We start from the raw sequence: 15,654 nt of genomic DNA on the forward strand, positions 1-15,654 counted from the left end.
TCCATTGTAACCAGTAAGGTAATACAGGGAGTTCATATCCCGACAACATAAATTACAACAAAATCGATTATTATCATAACTATCAATGCATTTATTCATCATATATATATATACATATATGTTCCCAGTGTTGATTTCTTACTTATCCTTAGAATAAATAATAATACTTTTTTTAGATACTACAGATACAAACTATTCAAATGGGTACTTTTATGTGGATCATTTGAATAACAAAAATGAAAATAAACACAGTGATGATAATTACAATAGTAATAATAATAATACTCATGAAGATTATACTCAAGGTAATGAATACCTATGAAAAGCTATGAATTAGTTCAGTCAACCATATGTATATAAGTTTTTATTTTTAAAAAGGAACCTGTATACCAAATATAGACTTGAAAATAATTCTAATCTCTAAGAGAAAATTGACTGGAGTTCTGATGTTTCCATGACATTACGATTCTATACACTAATATAACCTTCAATTGGCATTAATACTTAGTGCGGTACTTTCGGTTTGATTTACTTTACTAGGATTTCGAGAAGTTCGTATCAAACGTATTATTATTATGTATTTAGATGTTTTATTGAGATCTGCATTGTTTTAAGATGACTTTTGATCATAAACTGGCTTTTGATGAAGATTTTACAATATTACGAGTAAGATAAAGTTAAAGAAGTGAATCACTCAATTCCAGCTTAGTATCGTCTACCTGTTATCGTTGACACAAATCTTAAATATTGCAATCAGGACTTTTTGTGGGGTTACATATACTTACTGTTACGATGTCCAAGAAATGATCCTGTAATCCGTGATTTAGTTGCGTAAACTGTTCTTGAACTGACCTAATCTCTTTACAAAAATCACAGTAAATTGTCATCTAACTTTATACAACAATCTTCAAACTACTTATTATTCACTTAACATTGACTATTGAATAAACTAAGAAAATCATAACAATTTATATGGTCCATACTTCTGTTTTGGCCAAACATGTTAATGCTTGAGTGTTTCCCTTGAAAAACTTGAACCGGACTTCTTAGAGAAACTTTGGATTGGTTTTAATTCTAATCTCTGAGTGTTTTGCAAACAGTAGCCTTTCTATGTATTTACTTTGTAAAGAGTGTTCTCTGCAGTTTCGATTTTTAACCATTGACAATGATTCAACATCTAAGCCATCGAAAAATTCATGCACAAATTTTCACATTGTCGATTTGTTTGACGTCATTAGCATTGGCACAGATAGCAATAGAGATTTATGATCAAAGCAGTAAAAATTTTCTATCGCATAATTATCAATGAAAAACCCAAATAATCGTCATAATGAACATTAAAACAAAAATAGAATATTTTAAAAAATAGAGGAAATAACTAAACAACCGACGAAATCACATAGAAATCATACAAGATAAAACAGTGAATTACATTAGTATTCAATTCAGTAAATGTATGCATATAAGTAGAACCACTGGTATTAGAGCACTAGGTTCTACTTTATTACCTGTCTTTCTGAGCATTTCCTTTACATTCATATACTGTATGATTCTCAGATTTTACAAAGATATCCTATGATGGGTTACGTTGTCCCAGCATGTGTTCTCATTCACTACATCAACCCTTTGTAAATTAGGTAAAAGTGTGTACATTTCCATTCAATGAATACAAATAAATATTGAGATCTATAATGAGTTATAGTGAATATATGAAAACAAAATTCATATCATTTTGATACAGTTGTTGTTTTCGGATTATTGAAATTTCAAATTTTCAGGGTTTTTTAAATTAGAGGGTTTCCTGTTGACCACCTACAACCACCATCTTATCTCAACAGAGTGCACGCAGTGTCGAGCCACCTAGACTAATGTCCACATTGCGACTTGATCGATAACATTCGATCAGCACCCAGTAATCAATCAATTGTGACATTTCCATTTAATTAATACAAATAAATATTGTGATCTATAATAAGTTATAGTGAATTTATAAAAACAAAATCCATATCATTTTGATACAGTTACTGTTTTCGGTTTATTGAAATTTCAGATTTTTAGGTTTTTTTTAAACCAATGTCGAAAATCCTCTAATTAGTTTAGCTGATCAAATCGATGGTAAACATTTATAATTTACCATACGTTTTTTTAATGTTACACTATATTTTCATTCTTCTTTCATTGTCCATCTGATAGACCGTGACCCAATAACACTTCAAGGAGATTTAGGTGAAGAACTAGACATGTTTAGACCACATGGTGGTAGGCCAAGAAATAAAATTGATCGTAATATACATGTTTGTAAGTCCATAGTTTCCAACATAATTTCTCAAAAATACTTTAAATATTATGATATATATTACAGAATAATAATATTTAGCATAATGGTAAATAGGTTCGTTTCATTACATCATGGTAGTCTAAACATTCCCTGACCATATACTTACAAATATCCCTCTTCATAAGCTAGTTTATTTACAGGTTCTGAATTCATTTATTTAACCTGGATAGACTAACAGATTGTTCACAGTTTTAAAATTACTGGTTATACATACTAAGAAATCTCACCGTTGAGTACCTTTACACAAAATCATTTTTAGTGATCATAGTAAAACTTGCTCATTCTCGATGTTCAACAACAGTTCATAGAGTCATTGAGTCTACTTTTGCAATTAATTATATACTGTTCATTCAATCAATTGACTTTGCTTTACTATTCAACAACCACAAATGAGTACAGTTCTTGTAAATGAATACAGGTATACAAAACTCGCTTCTTTTAATCAAGTAATCTAAAATTTCTGAAATTTGATGATCTTAATTATATAATAGAGTTTATCAGTATAAACTATGATTTTTAGATATATCAATCAATGGTTCAAATGACTGTGACAAGGTGAAACATATTTGAACACCATGAAAAAGAAACTATTTTTCACAAGGTCTCAAATATATCTCGCTAACAAGTCCCAGTTAATATGAAGTCTAGGTTCATGGTTCTTTGATGAATGCATTTAATCACAAATATATAGACATGTGTATATATACATAAAGACATGAGACGAAGCCTATGCTCGTGTTTTCTAGTGCAAAAACATACTTTCTATGTTTCCCACAAAATGTACATAAAATGTACATATTTATTTGGCATTTTGACAGTTATAATTGAGAAATGAATCTTGTCATTTATTTTTTTCCTTCAGCAAGGTCTGATTCTATCAGTGGTAGATGCGAATATAATGTAGAAAACAATTCAGTAAATCACTACAATGAAAGACAATGTAACGAAGAGAATTCAAGAAGATATTCTTATCGTAAGTTATTACAAAGTTCTAATTTTAAAAAAAAAACCTAAAAATTTGAAAGTTCAATAAACCGGAAACAACAACTGTATCAAAATGATATGGATTTTCTTTTCATGTATTCAGTATAACTCATTATAGATCTCAATATTTATTTGTATTAATTAAATAGAAATGTCATAATTGATTGATCACTGGGTGGTGATCAATATCATACGTGTCAAGTCCGTCTTACTGCTAATCGAATGTTATCGATCAAGTTGCAATGTGGACATTAGTCTAGGTGGCTCGACACTGCGTGCACTCTGTTGAGATAAGATGGTGGTTGTAGGTGGTCAACAGGAAACCCTCTAATTTAAAAAACCCTGAAAATTTGAAATTTCAATAATCCGAAAACAACAACTGTATCAAAATGATATGAATTTTGTTTTCATATATTCACTATAACTCATTATAGATCTCAATATTTATTTGTATTCATTGAATGGAAATGTACACACTTTTACCTAATTTACAAAGGGTTGATGTAGTGAATGAGAACACATGCTGGGACAACGTAACCCATCATAGGATATCTTTGTAAAATCTGAGAACCATACAGTATATACTTCATTTGTAAAATATCCATTGATTGTCTCAGACTTTGTTATTCCTTCATTTCTATATCAATCACTCTCTGCTCTCGTTCTTTTTTCTTCAATTTTCCCAATCTTCTACCTCCAGACATCCCACTTTCCATTGGTGATACATACTACTTATATCTGTCGAAATCAGTAGCACATACCACATTACCAATTGAGATAACAAAAGAATACAAATGTGAAGACTACAAATATAAACAAACTTATATGAAACAATACAACACATTTTGTTTCGTATCCTTACTTTCACTTTTTTATATAAACTTATCTTCCACTCAAGTAATTAATTTTAGCTTTATGGTTAACAATAACCAAATTCATATCGTTGATTTCTCATTACTAGAAACTTCATTTCCTCCTCAACTTCCTCTCTTTTCATTCATTAATCCGATCAATCATATGCTTGATTAGTGATTCTTTCACCTTTCGAATATTCTTTGTTTATTTCATTACTTTGATTGACTAATATCATGTTTATATATAGACTATAAAACTATTAGACAAATTATGTTTATAAAACTCTTATAGATTGAAATTCATTAACTTTATCAATCTGGTTGGTGCTTCTTCAAGTAAATAGTTCAAATTGAAATTTTCAAAGATACGCAACTATCATCCAGTCATGTTCAAATATTATTGTTGTTTGAGTCATTTATATAGTGGATCCCATATTCCTATCGAATTTATAGTTTCATAAAAATCTCCTCTTTTTCAAATAACCAAGACAGCTTTAAAAGAAAGTAATCCGCAAAATAAATGTTACCATATGTTGTTCCCTTAAAACTGATATTTTTCTTGATAGAAATTTGTAAATTGAAAGGATTATTGAAAATTGAACAATCATATATTTTAAAATTTCACATTGACTTGACTTAAATTAGAATCAGAAGGGGTTTTGTGGAAAATTCAGTATTTTCACAGTTGAAATCATTAATCAATTCAAGCTAGACCACTATGGAAAACCTGGAAGCACTGGGCGGCCGTTTTGTTCTATTATGGGACTCCTCAGCAGCGCGCATCCACGACCCCCCCCCTCGCGAGATTCAAACCCAGTACCTACCAGTCTCGCGCCAGAGCACTTAACCGGTAGACCACTGAGCCGGTTAAGTGAAGCCAAAATGTATATATTTGACCATACTACTCACCAATCAAATAGTAGTACAGTTATATCTTCGAAATGTAAATCAATTACTTTCCTTTGATAATATTCATTTACTAGGACACTACATATACCTCACTTTTGCCGCTATTGGAATAGATTTTATATCATTTTGTTTATCAGCAACTGTCTTGAAAATTCCTGTCATTTACTTGATTTCATCAGATTTTCATAGATGACTGACATGTATTCTTTTTTATTTATAGTTGCTACAGATCCGATAACTCATTCACTGCCAGAAACAAAACTAGTCCGATCTCAGTCAGTACGACATTATAAAGAAGCATGGGGTAAGGTTTGCAACTTAAGACAGAACATTTTCATCAATTTTTATATGGATGGTTTATTAATGAACTTTACAAAATATGCCGGATTACTAACTGATTAATTGACTTCTGAAATCAATTCGGTTACTGTATTTTGAGTCGTTTTCGAGAGCATATAATCTTACTCTTAACGAATAGTATACGCTTTTACCCAGTATTCAGGTTATGAGTGGACAAATATAAAATTTACTGCCATAAATACCTTGGTATTTAGATAGGTAAACACCTTAAGCAATGCGTAAAGTTTTGATAATGTAATAAGAAGACGAAGATTATCAGAACTATGTGATATATTAGTGCAGTACATTTCGAACAATCTGATCACACATATACTTGTTAAGAACATTTATTTATAAAAATAAAAGGTCAACTAGACTGGAAATGGGGGGTAAGAATAGACAAGGATAATAATAAATTTACTTAGTATTGTTCGTTTGGATCTTCCCATTGATGTTTTTAGGACTGCAACTGGTCAGTCTCCAATTGGCGTATGTGCATACTGTGGGTATTGTCTCGATATAGCCTAAATTCACAAGCATGGTAAGCAAAGATGGATAGTGGCTAGCAGTGGAATCCAGGACGCGCGTTTCGTCCTATTTGGGACTCGTCAGACGGATGTACCTGCATCTGAGAGTTGATGTTCACTCTGGGACTCGAACCCAGTACCTTTCGCTTCAAACAACATCGCGTTATCTACTCAGCTACTGAGTCCTGATAGCCACTTGCTAATAATTTAAAAAAATGTGAAAACAATTTGACACCTAATCACTCTGGATAATAAGCTAATATTACCAGGGTAGGTTTAAGGTGAGAACAAACTGTTTTTAAATACACAAAGGGGATTTGAATTTTCGTATGGCTAAGGCTTCAATAAACCTCAGTATATGCACTTTTACACATTTAAACAACACAACAGAAACCGAGTTAAGATCAATCTTATGACGTGTTTCGATTATATGTTTGGTAATAGAGGATGATGTTCTTAACAAGTATATGTGTGATCAGATTGTTCGAAATGTATTGCGCTAATATATCACTTAGTTCTGATAATCATCGTCTTCTTATTACATTATCAAAATTTATCAAAGGGACTAATTGCTTTAAATACGTAAAGTGTTTTAAGAACCTTTTTGTTCTAGTTTCAGAGTCTTCAAGCCATGGTTGCAGATACATTAGTGAGCTTATGAGCAAAATATTGCACATAACCCCCCTCCGTTACTAAATAATATTTTAAGTCATTCCAAACAAACCATGGCATTTTATCCTACTATGATGTTTTAGTCCTAGTTACATAATACAGTTGTTTTCATAACAATCTTTGATAAAAATCATTAATACAGTCTTAGTTCATTCTCAATAAAATCTTCGAAATGTGTCTGGATATTTTCCATATTACCGTTAAGACAAAATGTGCTTTGTCGATAGTAAACTGCCTTCTTTTACTGAGAATCATTATTAGACGAATTATTAAATGATGTTAGAGCAACCGTTCACCAATTATCTTCAGTGAGTTGATATCTCTACAACAGACTTGGTTGGACTCCACTGGTCACTACCAGTGCGGGATCGCGGATGCGCACTGCTGAGGAGTCCCACAATAGGACGAAACGGCCGTCCAGTGCTTCCAGGTTTTCCATGGTGGTCGAGCTTCAACTGACTCATGATTTCAACTATGAAAATACTAAATCTCCACAAAACCCCTTCTGAATTATTAAATGAATCAGAACAAAAATATATCTGAAATTCATTACCTTCGCCTTCTGAAATCATTCAAAGTTTCACCAAGAAACAGAAAGACAATCAGAAATTTTATCTTATTTCAGTAGTATACACCCACATCATGAAACTAACTAATTACAATATCTTAGAAGTGAATTTGATTTCTTCTTACATGATACGTGATAAAAACCCACTAAGTCTCAATTCTCTTCTCCAAAATCTTTTTCGATAAAAACCAATAAGCCTACATAACATTAAATTGATTCTGATTTCTGATGGATAATATCTGGTCTCATTTTATACTTGACCCGGTAAATAACAAAGTATACACTGAGTGAATATCCTAAATTTATTTGATTATCCAAAATACAAGGCCTAATATGATGGAACACATAATATAATTTAGACAAAGGTGACATCCGTTTATGTTTGTCAATTGTAAGGACGGCTCGTTGGTAAACTCTAGGAAGCCTCAAGAAGCCCAGAAAGAGCCGAAGACATTCCATCCAATCACTGCTAGGGGAATATTCTAGAATGTCGACGTGTAGCTTCCCTATTGGATGGATAAGAATGACCCCCTATGTGCCTATTGGTTGTCCGAAATGATGATTTACTCTCAGTCAAAAACTATAAATATATGAGATTTCTGTACTATATTTTGACACTCTTTTGGGGAATAAAGTTCCTACTTACTAGACTTCTGTCGTTCATTTAGTCTAGTAGTACGCAGCATAGCAAGAATCAAATCTCTAGATATAACATCAATAAAAGAATCTTTCAGTTTAGAATCAGTTGATCGACAAGACAGAAAATGAATCAATGAAAATATGAATGAGAGACTGACCAGTTGCAGTCTTAAACATCAATGGGAAGATTCAAACAAACAATACTAAGTGAATTTGAATTTCCTTCTGCTTTAAATATCTCAGTGACATTACTATGACTCTAAGAAAGATCTTTTACGCGCATTCTATTGTTGTTACTCGAAATGAAATAGAAGAAAATTCCAGAATACTGTACTATATTTATTGGCTTATTCTTTGTCAATACTTTACCAGTACACTTTACTTCCAATTCACTGGTTAGTATATTACGTTTCATTGCTTTCTCTTCAACTAATATAATGTTAAAATTCAATTGAAAATGCATAAGTCGTGTATGGTGTAACAGAAGTTGAGTTTTAAAACAAAGTTTTCCATAACTACTTGAAATACAATGAATCCATCGTACTTTGCAAATACTTTCGTTCTTACTTTGTTTATCAGTAGAATGCCCTAGAGAGATATAGTATAGCGAATAACAGATTCTTGGTTATATACAAATATTTAGTATTATATTAAATATGATGTAAAGTACGCTGTAAATAGGTAGGGGCCATATACAGTCTCCAAATATTAGTGAATAGATCTATTGCATACAGCCACAAGTTATGTGGCATAACTCCAGTTTGTTCTCTTATATTCTTTATTAATCTTTCTGGTATGTACATTCAAAAACATAGCGTAATATAGCTTAAATTCATCATTAATCTTAAACGGATTGAGAATAAGGTTCAGAGACATTTGAAAACTGCCCTCATACACTTAGTGACTGGAGTAATCCGTTATGATATACCATTACATAACTTCATATGAGTTCTTTGATGGTCAACTCTTAAAACCAAATAAACACACCAGTTATAGCTTGTTAGTTGCTTCCTTTACGTAATCTATGTGTTGAAAACTTACTATTGAGACAGAAAAAGTAATTAATGACAAACTTAAGTAGAAACATTACCAGGTAAAGAATGCAGTTACCAGTTGTTGATTATTTTACATTAAGAAAATATGCCCTCTCTGAAATTAGATAAATTACACTAGCTGAGTTGATATTTAGTAAATAACGAATATTAATTTCCTGTATAGTGTTTTCATGTTTGTTCTTTCATCCTAACATGATAAATGTTTGAATATATTTCAGCTACACATGATCCAATCGGTTATATGCACAGAACTAGTACATCATATAAGACGGATAAAGTTCGAGGAATGAAACATTTTCCATGCAATAAAAGTATGTTTTAAATAAAATTTCATTATTACGTAATCAAATGTTACAATTTTTATATCTTCAAAAAGAATCATTGTCAATTCATTTAAACGTAAATAAGTAGGATAATTTCCATATGAGGTATTTCCTGGAGTTCTAGTGAGAAGCAGTGACCAGTGGAGTTCAACCAGGTCTGTTGGGGGATATCAACTCACTGAAGACATTGGTGAATGGTTGCTCAATTTCGTGGATTGGTTGAAGCTAGACATTAACACCGTTGGATGCCGGTTCAGTGGTCTATCGGTTGAGTGCTCCGGTGCGAGACTGATAGGTCCAGGGTTCGAATCTCGCGAGAGCGGGATCGTGGATGCGCACTGCTGAGGAGTCCCACAACAGGACGAAACGGCCGTCCAGTGCTTTCAGGTTTTCCCTGGTGGTGTAGCTTCAGTTGACTCATGATCTCAACTATAGAAAAGTTCCATATAAACACTATTAAAATCACATCAGTTATGGGCTTTAAACTCATAGAAAGTAGTTGATTCTTGTGTTCTTTTTTCTAATCGAAAGAAAGTACCTCGATGTTTGGTGGTTGGAATCAATCGATAGGAAGATTTAAAACTAGATTTTGGAGTAAATAACACCCATCCGAAAGGTATATTTGCAAGATGAATAGTTTAATATCACCATCTCTATCTACAACACTTGGTAACACTAATATAAATCCATCAGGGGTGGCTTAATCTCTTCAAGATTACAGATATACCTTCCTGAAATTCGTCAACTAGCCTGGTATACAACTCCTGAGGATTCTATCAGTTGTCTTCAAGCACTTACAATCTAACAAGGAGAATCTCAATGAAAAATTATTCCTTCAAAATTCTTTGAGACTTGATATAGTGTAAACTAATTTTATTGATAATAATGATTCAGAGGTTATCTGAAAAAAGCTGTGATTGTAGGTTTTGTGTTGATTTGCACTCGTCATCAATGTATATCTGCACTCTGGAGGAAACCGATGTTCATCAGTAGAGTTTGAGCCCAAACCCCTCTCATAGTTATAGTCAGACATGTTATCGCTGAACTATTTGAGTGCACCAAAGTGTATATACGTTGTGAAGAAAGTGAGTTCTCAGGCCATTTCGTACATCCGAAACTTATTTTCAAATAAAAGAAACTAGCTTATATTTTAATAATACTGTAAGCTTGTAACGTAAAATTGTCCAAAATATACAACTTTTAACTATAACTCGATTGGATATCATGATCACTGTTTCTGTTTATTTTTAAGCAATATGCTTAACAAACTATCAGGTTACCTTCAAGTTCTACATTGATGTTAAACAGTTATGTAAACTACAATTTACTATTTTCTGTAGATAGTGATGATCCCGTGACCCATCGATTATCAATTGATCATCATCGGCAGCAGCATCGTCCCCAGTTGACATATACTGCCTCAAAATCTAGATTCAATACCCTGAGAGGTATGTTTGAGAAATTCAGGTCAGAATAGAGCTAACCAAAACGCCAGTGTCAGCATTTCACCTTTGCCTCATAAAAGCTCTCATACTTCGTTAACCAGTTCTGTTTAAAATTCAAATGTTTAGTTGTTAATGTATTTAATCCAGTGAATTGATTATGACATTCGACCTTGAATAATAATGAAAATAATCACTAAGTGCTCTAAGCATATGTATATACATATTTTTCTTCTCACCTAGTATTACTTGTTTGAATCTTCCTATTGATGTTTAGGACTGTAACTGGTCAGTCTCACTCCATTGCACAAGCAAGTGGCTATCAGGACTCAGTAGATGAGTGGATAACGCGATGGCGTTTGAAACGAAAGTTACTGAGGTCGAGTCTCAGAGTGAACATCAACTCTGATATACAGGTACATCCAGCTGACAAGTCCCAAATAGGACGAAACGCGCGTCCTGGATTCCACTGCTAGCCACTATCCATCTCTGCTTACATATTTTTCTTCTGTTATATACTCTAAGTAAAAATAATTTTGCTTTGTGGTGCGTTTCCTAATCAACATTAATAAGTATTTAATTAGACATCACAAGAAGTTTGCAAAACAAACTAACTTTCTCATCGTTTCCTACAGAACGATAAAAGTGCCACTAATGACATCAAACTTATGTGGAAAGATTATTTTCTAACTTAATCTAACACTTAAACCTCGTTAGTTGATCATTTTTCAGGTTTTTTTATCTTTTAGGAAATTGTTGTTACTTAACAAAATATGCTAATTTTCCAATATGAGTAGTATGAATTCAAACAATTTCGACTATCATACATAAACAATTAGCTTAAATTGAAATCTCCATAAAAATCAAACTAGCATATGTTATGTGGAACATTCGCATATTTTAGGAGAAATCTAAGCGTTATTTTAAGAGGCCTCTGTTATGTCGACAAAGAGGTACTTCTTGAAAAATGGTTCATTTGTTGATTCATTATTCTGATTTCTTTTAGTGAATAAAATCATTAACTCAACCTTCTGTTTACTCTCTACTGTTACAATATCAGTTAATAGCTGTTGACTAGTGTATTGTTCCCAGGATCACCCCACGTGTAATAGGTCATTTTGTGTCAGAGAATAATAGTAAATAAACAGTGAAATAAAGCGACCATTCCGAAATTTGATTAATGAAACATTTAAAGTACAGAATCATCTGAAGATAAGGTTGCTTTGAATCCCCTTCCTATGTAATGGCATATAGTTTAAATTGGTACGTCACTATATATATATATATATATATATATATATATATATATATATATATATATATATAAGTCAGTTCAATGAAATAACATTACATGAAGATCATCATCTCTCACTAAGGGCCAAGTTCATACGCTAAAGTTGACATAAGATCTAATTAACAACCACGTATGATGGGTCGTCTAGAAAAGGAAACCAGAGAATTTTAATTCAAAACATTTTCAAAGCAGCCTTTCATTACGGACTAACATAAGCTTGGGGACCAAAGAAAACTAGACAAAAGTGAACTCCTTTGTCATCTTGATTTTGGATTTCTTATGAATGTACATTCATCAACTAACAAGTGATTCGAAAAAAAAATCATCACTAACTCTGAGTCGGAACCCAGTGGTACATACTTTTTAACTACATTTAACTAATGATATAACAAATATCACTTATCAGAAGGGGGGTTCTGTGGAGATTTAGTATTTTCATAGTTGAAAGCGTGAGTGCAGGATCGTGGATGCGCACTGCTGAGGAGTCCCACAACAGGACGAAACGGCCGTCCAGTGCTTCCAGGTTTTCCATGATGGTCTAGCTTCAATTGACTCACGCTTTCAACTATGAAAATATCACTTAGTTACTGCTTCTGTATCTAAATAAAATCGAATCACTGAGTGAGAATTTTGAATCACAATCACCAGGAGACATTGTGGTCCTTATCAACGTATCATTTAAAACATTTTAAGCTATACGTGTGAGTGTGTCAAAATCTAGACAATTTGTGATGACTGAAAGTCAATTGCATTTTCGTTAGTACAAATATAAGAAATTATAATCAAACGAATGATTATCACCATAGTGATTATTAAAATTCTTTTACAGAAAACAGAAGAGTGACCTTAAATGACTAGTTAAATTCTGTTATACAATTAAATTAGACCATTAATAAGTGTACCATATACAAAAGTAATCTAGTTTCGGAAAAAATTTTTATTATCTATAAGTGAATTACATAGATTTTCAATGTAATTCATTGATAAAGTACACTTTTGTGTACTCAGCTTTCAACTGTAATTTTATGTAAATTCACAAATGGAGGTAAGAAATGAATAAATAAATGTATAAAGAGAAACTCTCAGGTTGTTTCTTACTGACTGATATGACATATCAACTCAGTTGACTAAATTATTCTGTTTTCTGGATGAATAAGTATAGGTATATGGGTTTGTGGGGATTGATGAATGTTACTAAGATTACAAACCTACCAAAGTTAGATAGCCACCGAAAACCAGGAAACATTAAACATTTGTTTCATTTCAGTATAAAAAAAAACCAGTAATATGCATGCACGATCGCAACACGGACCAGACCCAGGACCTTTAGGCCTCACAGTAATGTCCAGAGTTGATTGAAGTTAGATATGAAAACTACTAGATCCCGAATCAGTGGTCTTAATTTTAAGCTCTCCTCAGTAAACCTGAAGGTTCCGGGTCTGATCCTTGATAGGGTCATGAATGAATACTTCAGAAGAATCCTACACTAGTTCTTTCTTGTTTTCAGTGGCTATCTAAATTTGATCTATTTGTGGTCTCAATTATCGACAAACGTCCACTACTTTTAGTGATGGACAATGTAGAATGTAAATCTAGTGACTGCATAACTATAAATTTATGTATGAATGTAAATGTCAATTGAAAACGTACGTTTAGTAATCAAGAATTACTTTTTTTTTAACTATAATGCTCTAGTGAAAAAAGTGTTCGATTCAATTTACGTGACCTGTTAAAAATCATAAGTTCACAAACCAAGTAAACGTGAATTAGAAAAAAGAAACAAATTCTTATGATCACTTTGATTCATAACTGACTAGAACGATAAGTGGAGGACTAACAACTACCACTAATTAGAGAAAAACATAATCTGTTAATGCCTTAACCTTTGTGATATATATCTGTAATTGTACATGCATGTCTTTGTATGTTAACCCACCTTATGGTAATCATATTGATAAATTGTATTAACCAAGTCATTTTAGTATGAATATACACTTGATACACAACCTTTTATGTCTATGTATTAACAAAAATTTTAAACCATAAAAACCTATCGAAAATTGGTTAGACTAAAGTTTTCACATATTATATTGTTTAAATCAATCTTTATAATATTTCATTCTACCATTCTTATTCATTGATTCCTAAATAGTGACTTAATGATGATTGAATTCTATCTATCTAATGTAGTCATTGCCCCCGAATGTCCTGGTACGGTCGAGAGTGAGGAGAGTCCGCTCTCCCTCTCCAAATGCTCTCACATGGCCACGCGTATATAACCTCTGCCAGGGAATTCCTACTCACTGCCTTCTCGTGGCGGGGGTGTTGTTTACCGAATTGAGAGGACGAAAAGCGAATGTCCGACGCTTTAACCGGGTTGGTGGACACAGAAAGTCCACTTAGGGGAGATGGAAAACCCTGATTCCAAACCAATGGTGTACATGGGCTCCAGTACCCTGGGGGAACGAATGGTGTATGAACCAATCGTTGGTCACCGGCTGCTATGGGACTGCATCTCCTCACGATGCTCCACTGCCTTGTGGATCAGACCTTTAGGTCAAAGGCTCGGGGAGTGGCTCCCTAAGAAAACCACCTGCTTCGGTTTGGACACCAGGGAAGTATCACGGCCCTCACACAAATCAAAGGAGATTTATGCGGCGAATATGTATCTGGTGCCTTCTTGTACCAATATTTATGTGTTTAAATAATAATAATAATAATGTAGCCATTGTTCAAACAGACTAGATATCATGCCATTTATATTTTGTTTGGAGGCAATTATTATAAATCTGTAGATATAGATTCCCTGGCAGTTGGTATTATTGACTCTAACAGCTTTACGCACCCTACTATTATAATATCAACACTATTCGTAGTCAGTCAGTCAGTTACAACGTAGAACTTCGTAGGTACGTACATCAGTTTGAGTTGCCATACCGCATTAACACAGAGATGCAGTTGTCGATTCAAATCCCATAGTGGTAGAAGTAGTAAGAGTATAAGTATTATGTGAAAGATAAGGGTTTGAAGATGTTATTGAAGGAGTATAATACGGTGAAATAAATTTGGAAAGAGAAAAAGGATAGGGACACGAAGAATTCAGAAGATTAGAATTTGGGAGAACATAAAGAGTGGATGCACGTTCGCCACTGCAAACGATTTCGAGCCATGTCACTCAAGGTCTCTAACCATCGGTTGCTATCATCTCGCGAATCCAAACCAGGTAGTCTACACCTACCAACATGGCTCAGTCCACTTGTCAGCGACTTCATGGCCGCCCCTAGCTTTCTTCCAACCTGCTCCTACACCATAAAGCATTGCACGTCGGGGCAGTCGGTGGTTGGGCATACGTAACACGTGTCCCAGCCATCTCAACTGATGAAGTTTCACTACTTCATCAATCGATTTGTCACGCTTACCTGGTACCCGTTTCCTAACAACTGCATTACTTACCCGGTGGTCCCAGGATATACGAGCAATGCTTCGAAGACACCTATGATCGAACACTAGTAGCCTACGAATATCCTGGCTAAGGAAGCCTGTTGTCCTATTTGGCACAATGTTCGGACATTAAAAGTTCCTGTATGTAGTTTAGAGCGTAGTTTCAGGAGACCAGGAATAACATTCCGTGTACTTGAATCGTTTGCCCTAGCGGTGCAAGGTGATAAAAGGATGTGGGAAGGGTTAGTCGTGGAGATAAGAGAGTTATT

At 33.4% G+C, this 15,654-nt stretch overlaps 1 protein-coding gene across 2 annotated transcripts in view; it reads left to right on the forward strand.

Annotated features, from left to right (window-relative positions):
* Window positions 1–15,654, forward strand: part of Smp_055220.2 (putative surface protein PspC) — a gene marked incomplete at both ends in the record, with an annotated part of 44,955 nt that overhangs the window by 20,686 nt on the left and 8,615 nt on the right. The window contains 6 exons of one of the 2 annotated variants that reach the window (XM_018797273.1): window positions 224–305; window positions 2,194–2,298; window positions 3,201–3,311; window positions 5,306–5,389; window positions 9,104–9,196; window positions 10,549–10,656. In XM_018797273.1, coding sequence (XP_018652331.1) covers window positions 2,241–2,298; window positions 3,201–3,311; window positions 5,306–5,389; window positions 9,104–9,196; window positions 10,549–10,656 — 454 coding nt within the window. Of the gene's footprint in view, window positions 1–223; window positions 306–2,193; window positions 2,299–3,200; window positions 3,312–5,305; window positions 5,390–9,103; window positions 9,197–10,548; window positions 10,657–15,654 lie in introns of those variants that run through there. The other variant, XM_018797272.1, reaches the window with a different exon arrangement.

This window comes from Schistosoma mansoni, chromosome 4, assembly GCF_000237925.1.
Source record: "Schistosoma mansoni strain Puerto Rico chromosome 4, complete genome".
Taxonomy (NCBI): Eukaryota; Metazoa; Platyhelminthes; class Trematoda; order Strigeidida; family Schistosomatidae; genus Schistosoma; species Schistosoma mansoni.